Genomic DNA, 13,245 nt, shown 5'->3' with positions numbered 1-13,245 from the left:
CAGCTCATTCACCCATCTTCATATGATCCTTTCCTGTTATAGTAGCAAGGTATTATATGAAGGCTGGAGGAAGAATGCCTCTATATGCTTAATGCATTGATGGCCTAAAATGAGACAAATGCTTCAAGATGGTGGCATGAGAAATTTAGCCATGCTGGATATCCACTCCGAGAAGTGTTTTAATTGTGAATCACACATATTCTCATTGTTTCTTTTAAACTATTTGTTATTGTGTTATCCATTTTTTTGTAATATATGATGTACAATATGATGTTATCCATTATTGTATATTTATGTTAAATTGCCATAAGAAGATTTTTAAAAAAAGAGCATTTGTAAATACATCCTTTCAATATCTTCTTAACAATGACATTTCTTTGCTTAGCTGTGTTTTGATTGAAATATGTATGTTGTCATATCCATTCGTAGATGGTTTAATCCTTCTTTTATTGTGTCAAGAGATTAGAATGGTTGATGGGTTCCAATGAATTATCGATAGCCACAAAGTCCACTGTCACGCTTGTATAGAAGGTAGGCAATAAAAAACGGAATGCTATTGGTAAATACATCCTTTTGATATCTTTCAACATTTTTTTCTTAGTTGTGTTTTAATATGTTGTCATATTTATTTGTAAATGGTTTAATCCTTCTTCTTTAGTTAAGAGATCTAGAATGGTTGATGGGTTCTAACCAATTGCCAAGAGCCACAAAGTCCGTTGTCATGTTCTATGGAAGATAAGCAATAGCAAGATTGAATGCTAAATAGTGGCCATGAGCAAAACATAGAACCATTAGAGATGTTTCACTATAACAACCTATGGGCCCATGTCCACAATATCCTTAGCTAGATCTATGTGAAATAAGCCAACTATCAAATCACTGTGACACCCAACCAAGCTTGATCCATAGATCTACAAGTCTTCATCATCTATAGTGAAGCGAACTACTAGTTGTATCAGTGTATCGTGCAATACATGGAAAGTGGAGATCGTTTGGGATTTGATCTACCGAATTCACATTTTGTTGGTTGCTATTGAACCAAACTAGATTTGTTTCCATTAATGCACCTTTTGTCATTAACACTATCTACCCAGTTAGCATAGAAATCAACGTTTAATAATCAATCATATGTCAAAATGTAATCCTATGTAAGGATCCATGTAAGGACCAATTTGTAATCTTGTGTAAGGACCTATATAAATAAGGATATATATTAGCAGACTGTCATAAGCCTAGCTAGTATTTCATAAGGTTTTAATAAGCCATCTATGTAAATCAAGCCTTGAATAAGCTATCTATAAATTAATAATCTAACGCTATAAATATGGATCTATATTAGCAAATTTGTCATAAGATTAACTAGACTCTATTGAAGGCAAATGCACCCATGGAGACGAAAATAGTTGAGTAAATTATTGGCATCTATTTTCCTACCTAGCCAATTCAAGATTTAAGAATGTCATATGTCAAAACATAATCCCATCTACCTTTTAAGCACTTAAGACTTTTGGCTGCCCAAAGATGAGTCTTCTTAGGATTCTACATAGAACCAATTTTAACATCAATCATTTAGAAAATGTCTAGATCTATGTTTTTATTGAATTAATAAGCTTCAATAAGATATCTATATTGATATGAATCTATATTAGCAAAGTTATCATTAGATAAATTTGACTCATTTAAGAGTGGCTTTTCTAAGGAAAATGTAACCGTTAATAACTTTTGGGATGTAATTCCTTAAGTCAAAAGTCATGTCATTTTCACTTCTCCATATTCCAATGCTAAAAAAATAATGTAGGTCTCCCATCTCTTTCATTTAGAACCAATGATATTCAATTTGAGTATCAAATAAGCTAACCATCCGTATTTATGAAATCAGAAAACTGTTGGATTCTATAATGATCAATTTATCAACTCAAAGCACAACAAGAGTAATTTACTTTTCTACTTTGATGATCTAACGTGAAGATCTAAATCTAAAATCCAAAAACCTGTGCTAATAAATTGATTATGAATTCTTGCTCATAGCTATTTTAGCAACTATTATTTTTGCTTGTGTGCTTCCTAAGATGCCCTCTCTTGCATCTTAAGTTACTAGCCTATGTTATGCTTGACGGTATATGTATGAAGGAAAGTCAAGCGTCCTAGTATGACCATGTCATCCTTTTCAAAAACCATGCTCATCTCATTTCTTGCAAGTTGATTGACGGATTGGAAAACTCTTGCAAGATTAGAGACATGGACTACTTCCTTGAGTATCTTCTTCTCTCTAGTGGTGTTCTTGAATGGCATGGTCCCAGTTTTCTTGATGGGACAACTTTAATGATGTTGGCCAACCCTAATGAGGGTCTAGAACCAATCTTGGGTCTTCATTGTAAACACTTTTCTTCACATACCAATCCTCACCACCTAGAGATACCACACCTGCAAAACACCTCTCCACCACTTAGGTTACAAATAGGTCCTCCTTGATGATGTTCATCACCTCTACCCTTGCTAGATCTAGTTTGGCTTTTCTGGGGACCCGCCTTCTTGTTCTAGCAATCCTTGGCAACTTGTCATGGTTTTCCACAATAGAACCTGTCTCTCATTTTGTTTATTCGATTTAGTTTTATTAGACGTTTAACTCTCATCTTGTTTACCCTTCCTAAGTCTTCCTTCACTCTTCTTGTAAAAGCAATTGGAACTATTCCTCAAATATACCTGGCTGAACCTCTGTCCTACAATCATGGTCATCATGAACCCTTTGTAGCTCTAAGGAAGCATGCCTAGCACTAGCTTGTTGATCTAGGATGACTCTGTTCTTTGCAATACTATAGCCAATTGATCTACATCCCCTTAGTGATGCAATCCCATCATTAAATCTCCCTTGTCCATTTTCATGTTGTAAAGATATGTCTCGAGGTTGAGTATCTTGGCTTTATTGTTCACCTCAACAATCTCCTTGAGCACAGTCTTCCAAGCTTCAATTGACATATCAACCAATTGGTTGTGAGGAAGGATGGAATCTATAGTAGTTTCAATGATGGTCACCAATGCCTCTGCATCCCATACTACCCAATCTTGCAATATAAGTGGATTTGTTCTAGTACTGGTCTTTGTTGACAACCAAGTGGCTTCAAACCTTCATTTTCCATTGTGGGTAGTTGGGCTTGTCAAGCTTGCTAGTTTTCCCCAAGCTTGGGGATGGGCATCTGGCTAGCCATCTCGAGGTGAACCTGCTTTGAGTTGGTGGTACTAAACATTAAGCTTCCTCAATCTAAAAGAAACTCCTTTGGTTAGTGTTCATGTATACTATGGGATGCTTTCAACAATAAGGATCTAGTACAATGTTGAAATAACACAACCTAACCAAACGCCATATGCATGGATAAAACTAATTACTCCATAGATATTTGATCTTGAAATGGTTCTCTGATCCTACACTCGATTGGTACTGCAAACATGACAATGCACACATAAAAATCAAATGCCATATTTAATGGAACATGCCAAACTGGATCCTTTGACTATACAGCTCTAGCAAGGAGCTTCACTTGTCTAAACTGGTATGTAACTATAGCAAAAGGACTACAAGCATGACAAGATGTTGAGAAAACCATGTATCTATCCTACTATAATCTTGCTTTGAATCCTTACTCAAAAACAAGTTTATGCAAGGTTTTTTTATCAATGACACATTAGACACTTATGCACCATGCATGGTGGAAAATGAGAAAATGTGCATGCCCCCCCACCTTATAAACAATGTCCAAGCCAAATGGAAATTTGAGAGTATTCAAACATTGGATCTATCCAATCTTTGGAGACATTGGATACATACACCTATTGTATCATACCCGATGATGCAAAAAGTCTGTAACAAATGTGAGTCTAGTAGGCCTACATCTATTTTCATGTTAGAAGTTCCTGACTTCGAGGGGTTTGCTAAAAGGTACTTGCGTGATGGAAAAGAGCATATCATGGGTCATTCTAAACCATTGCAATTTCTACCTTGGAATGCAATTCCAAAGTTGCTGAATATCATGGATCCAAATTTTGGTCAATGGTTGCAAATTTATGGTATAAAGATATGGAAATCTGACAGAGACTATAGGCCAATGCTTCTTGTAGGACAACCAAAAGCCATTCTATTATATGATACTTAAATGACTAAATTTTAGTATTATCTAGATTGAGGGTAAGTGTGGAAATTGGAGGTCTTGGATTAAAAACTTTGCCAACCATTTTGGCCAAGGAGCCAATAGCAAGGTAGCATGTTGATCAATAATGCAAATGAGGCAAAGGAAGATCTTGAGCTTTTGGGCCTTGACAACCTTGAAGATCACTATGTCAAACTAGCTTGTTTGATAAGCCAAGAGAGGGATTTGATGCTCTTAGAAATATGACTTTGTCTTAGTAAGGCCATGTGATGATATATACACCTTTTGAACGGGTATTGCACTCATAACTAAACACATCATGAATAAACCACAAGAAAGTGAGCATACATCATTGGGCTCCTACAAGTAGAAAGGGATGAATTAATGCAATTAGCTACAAGAATTGTTGGGCCAAGAAATGGCAATGCAACAAGGAACTTGATCTAGCAAGTTTGGAACATGTAGATTGATCATCACGCTTCTAAGGATGCATAGTGTCAACTGCGGACATGAACATGAAGGAGACCATCTTCAAGATTCTCTCAAAGGGACTATGGAGTAAGATAGAGCTTTCATAGACCTCTAGAAATTAACAGTATAAGATTATCAAATGGGAGAACAAAGTCCATCAATCTCATACAAATTCATTAGAACCGTTGGAGAGGAACTCATCCATACTTGGTATTAAAACAATCCTCTGATTTACCTCTCCTAAAAAGCAACAGTGTTTGGATGCAGGATTGATTGCAGCTAGTTCTTGAGCAAAAACACACTCTGAGCCAGCCACAGCCTGCACAGGAAAAAATCAAAGGAGAAAAAAAAATCAAAAGATCTAAACTGGATATCACAAAAACCAATGAGCAATTTCATTGTGTGTGTGTGTGTGTGTGCGCACGCGCGCTTGTGCTTGTGTGTGTGTGCTTGTGTGTGTGTGTTTTGCCCTGGTGTGTGTGTTGGTGTGTGAGAGAGAGGGGGGTCAAGACAGACAAAGGTTCCCGCACAATTCCCCCTCCGTCCGTACATCTGTACGGACACCGTACGCTTACCGTACGGCCGTACGGTAAGCCTCTCCTCATCCCTGCACAGCCCTCAGCAATCCCGTTGCAGATTTCCTCGCCATCGCTGATCCCCTTCTGTACTTCCCTCCGTACGTCCGTACATCGCCATCACTGATCCCTATCTGAGGTCCCTATGTGCATCCGTACATCCCTGCCTCTCCGTACAGTCTAGCCTCCCTGCCCTTCGTCAGCATCTCTGCCACAGTCGTCTTGTTCCGTACAGCCTCTGTCCTTCTCGTCAGAAATCTGTACAGTCCGTACGCTCCTGTCTGTCCGTACTGTACGTACAGTCCTCATCTGTCCGTACTGTTTTCCCTATTTCTCCCGTGCTGTTTGTTCTGCTCAATCCCTACTGTACAGCTCTAGTTCTCTCTGCCTCTTCATCAATCTTGCCCTGCTTAACTTCATGGAGGAACATCTCAAAAGCTACTCCCGGAAGGACCTGTCCCGGGACTCCAAAAGACAGCAAGTTGATTTTTCTACTTCAGCTTCTGTAGATGCTCACTATGTTTTCGACATGCTCAAGGATGAATTTCATCACAGCCGGAAGGAGTGGGCCAAACCTCCCCCGGCACTTAAATACAAGCTGAAGCTGCCCTCTTTGGTCGCTCCCCTCCGAAAATTTTCTCAGCAAGCAGTTATCATTTTCTTTCCAGGGAAGCTACCTTCAGCAAATGATGTAGCTCAGTGGGTTCAGGCTTTGTTGGGAGGTTGCTTTGTTGAAGGAGTATACTTTGCTTCTCGAGGTTTTTATGAAGTGCACTTTTTGGATGCCTCATATCGTCAGCAGATATTGGAGATGTCCCCTCTTTTCTATGGCAGACAAATGGTCCATGTCATGCCATGGTCGCCAAATGAGGATTATCACGATCTCATTCGACATCACTGCCCTATATGGGTTGAGGTCGTAGATTTTCCAGACTATATGAGGGCTGAGTTACCAAGCCTGGCAGCTACTTTGGGGCAAGTTGTATGCCCACCCCGTCCTTCGGGTAATCGAAATCGATTTTGTGTTCTTTGGGATACAGATCACCCCACCCCTCCCTCTATTGCGGTAGAGGTGGAGGACGTCCCCTTGGGCGAAAAATATTTTGACTTGAAATGGGGAGTATTTGCAGGTGCTTGCTTCACATGTCATAAATTTGGCCACTTAGCTTCACAGAGTCCTGCAGTCCTGCATCAGCTCCCATCCACAGCTATTGCTCCAGAAAATATTTCCCCTTCAACTTATGGTCCGGGGCCTAAGGCTATGCCTAGTAAGTCGGGGGATATGGCATCTAAATCTGCCCCACCCAAAGAAAATGTGGTTCAGGTTCCAGCCAAGCAAAAGGATAAGGGAAAGGGCAAAATTTCAGAATCTCATGCTGCTCCTCAGGGTGCCTGGCAGCAACCCAAAAATGTATTTGCGCTCAAGCCACGACCGTTACAATCTCGCCATTGGGATGCCTCTACTTCCACCCCTGGTCAGGCCTCTACCCCTGCTGATAGCCTCACTCCTCAACTCTGGGTTGCTGTGCTCAAGAGGGGCATCCCTGTATGTGATAATGATGAGGATCATAGAGCTACTGATCCAGGAGGCCAAGTGGATGTCGATGTCATGGCTGAGGCCTGACAACTTACACCTTCACTATGCTTTTTGGCTCGGCTATACATACTTTCTATGTCTACTTCAATTACTTGCATTTCATACAACGTTCAAAGTCTTTGCAATGTCAATAAGTGGAGACTTTTTTTGGCACTATGTATATAAAATGCACCCTGATGTAATTTCTTTACAAGAACACAACCAACACTTCTTGGCTGGCCAGCAAGGCCATTATGCTGGTTATGACATCTTTTATGCTGGTACAATGAACTTTTCAGGGGTATGCATGTTGGTGAAACATGATATGCAGCCTACAGTTGCTTACAATGAACCCCAGGGTCGATGGATGGTGATCAGATGCATCTGTCAGGCTGATCTTTATGAAATAGCATCTGTTTATGCCTCTCAAACATCTGCAACAAGAGCTCGAATGTGGGCCTCCCTCAAACAATATCCTTGGCTGTCCAATGCCTGGAGACTTTAACAACTCGCCAGCCACCCAAGACAACACCACTCATCGTTCTCACATGATCCCCACTGAGCTTCGACATTGGGAAGATATGCTTTCTTTCTTGCATGTAGAAGATTTATGGCTCTCAACAAGGGATAGAGATATGGGTTACACATACCATCACAATGCCTTTACTCATTACTGGGCTCGACTTGACAGATGGTATTTGTTGCATGCTCAGCAGTATGCTAGATTCACATGTGCACTATGGGTTGATCATTCCCTTTTGCTATCTGATCACTTCCCAGTATGCTTGACATTATCTTTTGCACGTCTGACAAATGATATGCCTTTTTTTGGTCGTCGCATGCTCCATGTTAATGGTGCTTATTTGCTGCATCAACAGTTTCAGAACATGGTGAGAGTGGCTGTCCGTCCCCTCCTTTCACATGCTCAGGAGGAAATGGATTTCGCCTGGATCAGTCTTGCCCATCGTTTGCAAGCTGTCATTCAAGATTATGGACCGAGTTACATGGGAACCCTCAGGCTTTAGCTGAAATGGGCTCAATCTCACAAGCAACAAATGGATTTAATCAGCTCTCATAGGCAGCTTACCTCCTCTGAACAGGATTCCTGTGCTTATGCGGTTCACATCATTCATCAAAATGATCTTCGCAAATTAAAGAAGTGGCAAATCCGAGCTCGCATGAAACCCCTTTTAGATAAGGGCTGCTCCTCCAAAGCTTTCTGCATGCGGATAGGCGTAAGGAGGATATTTGCGAAATCAGGCAAGATGATGGCACCTGGACCACATCCAAATCAGAATTGGAATCGAAATGCTCTAGTCATTTCCAACATCTCTTCTCTCCTCAGCCTGATCATTCAATGCAAGTGAATGCAGCTAGGTCTCAATTTCTGATGCATGTTCAGCCCATATTGTCTCCAGAACGGGCTCATGCACTGCAGCAGCCCTTTATGCTTAATGAACTGGATGATGCTCTCAGTCACTTACGTAAAGGCAGCTCTCCTGGTTGGGATGGATTGACTGTAGAATTCTTCCGTGCATTTTGGGGTGATCTCAAGAACACTCTGCTTCTTATGATCAATCATGCTTGGGCAGAACAATCTCTCCCTCCTTCTTGGAAACATGGCTTGGTCAAATTGATCCCCAAAAAAAGGTTGTGTGAGACAATGGCTGATTGGCGACCCATATCTCTCATGCCTGTCATTTACAAACTCATTGCCAAGATGATTGTTCTCAGGGTTCGATTTATCTTGCAAGCAGGACTTCATCCTAGGCAGTATGGGTTTGTTCCCAGAAGACAGATTACTGATAATATCTCCGATGCTTTGCTTGCAATTGAGTATGCCAAATATTCTAAACAAGATGTTCTCATTCTGCAAGTCGACATTGCCAAAGCATTTGATAATGTCCATTGGGATTTTATTTCTCAGACTATGCACAAATTGGGATTTGGCCCTCGGCTAGTCCACAATATTTACTGGCTCTATTCTCATGCCACTGTGCAGTGTTTGCTTGGTGGTGGGTTGTCAAGAGCATGGACTATGACCCGCTCAGTGAGACAAGGTTGCCCTCTTAGTTCGCTACTATATGCCATTGCTACTCATCCATTATTGTTGCATATGGACCATCTTACAACTAGAGGGCAGCTTCATGGCTTGCTAATTCCAGGGGCACAGCCGTTTCTGGCACAGGCATATGCTGATGATTCATATTTCATGCCCAGGAATTCTCAAACTGACCTCTCTCACTTGATGCATACTCTGAATGATTTTGGCATAGCTGTTGGACTGCATATTAACTTTCAGAAATCCAATCTTTTAGCATTGAAAGAAGCTGATTGGCATGCACTTCTCTGGCCTGGCCACATCCTCCCTTCCCACACTCTTGTGAGGCATCTAGGATATCCCATTGGCTGGAATATTACCCCTCAACAATAGCTCAAATGGGTGCTTCAAAAGATCAACAAGAAGCTGGAATACTGGCATTTGTCCACTTGGCCTCTACATGTTCGACTTCGGATAGTCTAGTCTATCATTATGGCATACGTGCAATTTTATTTGCCTCTTCTTCCCTGGTCTTTTAAGCATTTGGCTTCCTATATGTCCCAGGCTATGGAGATATTTTGGAAAAGCAAATCTCACAAAAAGGCATTGCGACTTCTTCCCATGCAGGCTGTTTGCTCTCCTAAGACTCATTGGGGCCTGAATATTCTCTATCTTCAGTTTCATATGCTGGCAAGAAAGAGCACTATGATTGCTGATTTTTTTCAGCAAAAACAGCCATGGGCTATTATGTTAGCAGCTATGTGTGGAAACATGACGTCCCATGCATATGGGCATTTGATTACAGATCACTGGGAAGCAGTCATGACCACATTTCAGGGGAAAATTCCTGGCTGTCCTGTCTCTACTGCTTTTATTCATGATTGGAAGAGAATTCTCTCTTATGCTAAATGGACAGGTGCTTCTTCCAATCATGGTAATTCTTTTCGCTTGGAAAGTATCCATTGGAACAAGGTGTTTGAATTGCCTCTTGCTTTACAGGCGCCTATCAAAGCATATAATCTTATGAAACTGGGCATAAGATTTATCGGAGATGTTGTGGATCAACATGGTTATGTGCTTTCATTCCCACAAGCTTGCAGGACATTCCCCTTGGGTCTGCATCATCGGCCCATTTGGAGAATACTTACAACTATGTTGCAGCCATTTGTTCCTATGCCTCCACTGTTTGTACAGGACAGATTGCTGGACTGGAATCTGACTTCCTTATCCCCTGCTACCTGTTCGCTTTCAATGCATAATCTGGCCTCCTCGATGGTTTACAGATTTCTTCTTTCACCGCCATGGATTGATAAGCATGCCAACAATCTTTGGAATTTGGATAGGCCTCTATCTTGGTGGCAATCACGACTCAAGAAAATTTGGAAAGCCAAATTGCCATTGAAACAGAGGCTTTTCTTTTAGAGATGTATAGTGGGAGCTTTTTCCATTGGGGTGAAATTGGCAGCACGTCGCATTGCTTCCCCTTCCTGCCCCCGTTGTTCTTACCACCGTGAGACAGTTCCCCATTTGTTATGGTCTTGCCCGCACTCTCGGTTATTGATCACTCATGTTTCTCATTTGCTACGGCTTCGGTTTCCCTCTATCAGATTTGGGAAACTATTCTGGATGTTTGGATGCTTCTCATCCCAGATGTCTCCATTCCTCCTTTTCTTTCACTGGACTCGCTTTTGGGTACTCTGGACTATTTGGACACAGAGATTGCACTCTAGGATGGGACAACAGTTTCCTCAGGCATATGTTTTCTTTAGAATGTCCCTCAAGCAATCTTTACATGATAGCTATGCTGCGAGGAACTTGGATGCGACTAGCCTTGAAGTGTTTTCTGACTGTTTTTGAGTTCTTCCATTAGGCTCTCTTTTGGAGTCTAATATCATGTACATTGATCTCAAGTTAATAATATAGTTACTGGTTTCACCAAAAAAAAAAGTATGTGTGTGTGTGTGTGTGGTGTGGATTTGTATGGTGTGTGTGTGTGCTGGGAGCGTGAGAGCGTGAGAGGGTGTCGAGACAGACAAAGGTCCCCGTACAGTTCCCCCTCCCGTCCGTACACCTGTACGGACGCCGCACGCTTACCGTATGGCCGTACGGTAAGGCTCTGCTCATCCCTGCGCAGCCCTCAGCAATCCCACTGCAGATTTCCTCGCCATCGATGTTCCCCTTTTGAACTTCCCTCCGTACGTCCGTACGCCCCTGGCTTTTCCGTACAGCTTAGCCCCTTCATGCCCTGTCAGCATTTCTGTTCAGTTCCCTTCCCTCCGTACAGTCCCTGCCTGCCCGGTCAGCATCCCGTGCAGCCCGTACACTCCCGTAAATCCGTACAGTCCGTACTGTTTGCCCTGCACTTTTTCTGCATTGTTTGCCCTGTACAAACCCTGCCGTACAATTCTGTTTTTTTTGCCACTTTACCAATTCTGCCCTGCTTATCTCTATGGAAGATCATATCAAAAGTTATTCCCGGAAGGACTTGTCCCGGGACTCCAAAAGACAGCAAGTCGACTTTTCTACCTCAGCATCTGTAGATGCTCACTATGTTTTCGACATGCTTAAGGATGAATTTCATCACAGCCGGAAGGAGTGGGCCAAACCTCCCCCGGCTCTTAAGTATAAGCTGAAGCTGCCCTCCTTGGTTGCTCCTCTCCGAAAGTTTTCTCAACAAGCAGTTATCATTTTCTTCCCATGGAAGCTACCTTCAGCAAATGATGTAGCTCAGTGGGTTCAGGCTTTGTTGGGAGGTTGCTTTGTTGAAGGAGTATACTTTGCTTCTCGAGGTTTTTATGAAGTGCACTTTTTGGATGCCTCATATCGTCAGCAGATACTGGAGATGTCTCCTTTATTCTATGGCAGACAAATGGTGCATGTCATGCCATGGTCGCCAAATAAGGATTATCATGGTCTCATTCGACATCACTGCCCTGTATGGGTTGAGGTAGTGGATTTTCTTGATTATATGAGGGCTGAGTTACCAAGCCTGGCAACTACTTTGGGGCAAGTTGTATGCCCACCCCGTCCTTCGGGTAATTGAAATCGGTTTTGTGTTCTTTGGGATACAGATCACCCAACCCCTCCTTCCATTGCGGTAGAGGTGGAGGATGTTCCCTTGGGCGAAAAATATTTTGATTTGAAATGGGGAGTATATGCAGGTGCTTGCTTCACATGTCATAAATTTGGCCACCTAGCCTCACAGTGCCCTGCAGTCCTGCATCAACTCACACCTACAGCTATTGCTCCAAAAAACACTTCCCCTCCAACTTATGGTCCGGGGCCTAAGGCTATGCCTAGCAAATTGGGTGATGTGGCATCTAAAGCTGTCCCTCCCAAAGAAAATGTGATTCAGGTTTCAGCCAAGCAAAAGGATAAGGGAAAGGGCAAAATTTCAGAATCTCCCACCTCTCCTCAAGGTGCCTGGCAGCAACCCAAAAAGGTATTTGCGCTCAAGCCACGACCGTTACAATCTCGCCATTGGGATGCCTCTACTTCCACCCCTGGTCAGGCCTCTACCCCTCCTGATAGCCTCACCTCTCAACTGTGGGTTGATGTGCTCAAGAAGGGCATCCCTGTATGTGACAATGATGAGGATTATAGAGCCAATGATCCAGGAGGTCAGGTGGACCTTGATGTCATTGCTGAGGCCTGACAACCTCTACTTTTACTATGCTTTTTGGTCCGGCTGTACATATCTTCCATGTCTTCTTCAATCACTTGTATTACATACAATGTTCAAGGTCTTTGTAATGTCAATAAGTGGAGACTTTTTTGGCACTATGTACATAGAATGCATCCCGATGTAATTTCTTTGGAGGAACACAACCAACACTTCTTGGCTGGCCAGCAAGGCCATTTTGCTGGTTATGACATATTTTATGCTGGTACAATGCACTTTTCGGGGGTATGCATGCTGGTCAAACATGATATGCAGCCCACGGTTGGTTACAATGACCCCCAGGGTCGCTGGATGGTGATCAGATGCACCTATCATGCTGATCTTTATGAAATAGCATCTGTCTATGCTTCTCAAACTTTTGCAACAAGAGCTCAAATGTGGGCCTCCCTCAAACAATATCCATGGCTGTCTAATTCCTTTTTGTGTGGAGACTTTAACAACTCGCCTGCCATTCAAGACAACACCACTCATCGTTCTCACATGATCCCCACTGAGCTTCGACATTGGGAGCATATGCTTTCCTTCTTGCATGCAGAAGATTTATGGCTCTCAACAAGGGATAGAGATATGGGCTATACATACCGTCACAATGCCTTTACTCATTACTGGGCTCGACTTGACAGATGGTTCTTGTTGCATGCTCAGCAGTATGCTAGCTTCACATGTGCACTATGGGTTGATCATTCCCTTTTGCTATCTGATCACTTTCCAGTATGCTTGACATTATCTATAGCACGTTTGACAGATGATATGCCTTT

General features: G+C 42.3%; 1 protein-coding gene across 1 annotated transcript in view; it reads right to left on the bottom strand.

Moving 5' to 3' along the window:
• Nucleotides 1-4,570: 4,570 nt before the first annotated feature.
• Nucleotides 4,571-13,245, bottom strand: part of LOC147896795 (uncharacterized) — a 137,375-nt gene continuing 128,700 nt past the window's right edge. Inside the window, exon 10 of the mRNA XM_087381776.1 lies at nucleotides 4,571-4,932. Within this exon, the coding sequence (XP_087237902.1) occupies nucleotides 4,777-4,932 (156 nt within the window). The 3' untranslated portion in view covers nucleotides 4,571-4,776. The remainder of the gene's footprint in view (nucleotides 4,933-13,245) is intronic.

The sequence above is a fragment of the Dipteris shenzhenensis genome, chromosome 11 (assembly GCF_047967505.1).
Source record: "Dipteris shenzhenensis isolate YYH24624 ecotype China chromosome 11, Dip_SZ_1.0, whole genome shotgun sequence".
Taxonomy (NCBI): Eukaryota; Viridiplantae; Streptophyta; class Polypodiopsida; order Gleicheniales; family Dipteridaceae; genus Dipteris; species Dipteris shenzhenensis.
Note: the sequence above shows the minus strand (reverse complement) of the source record. Positions and strands in the feature narration are given on the sequence as shown.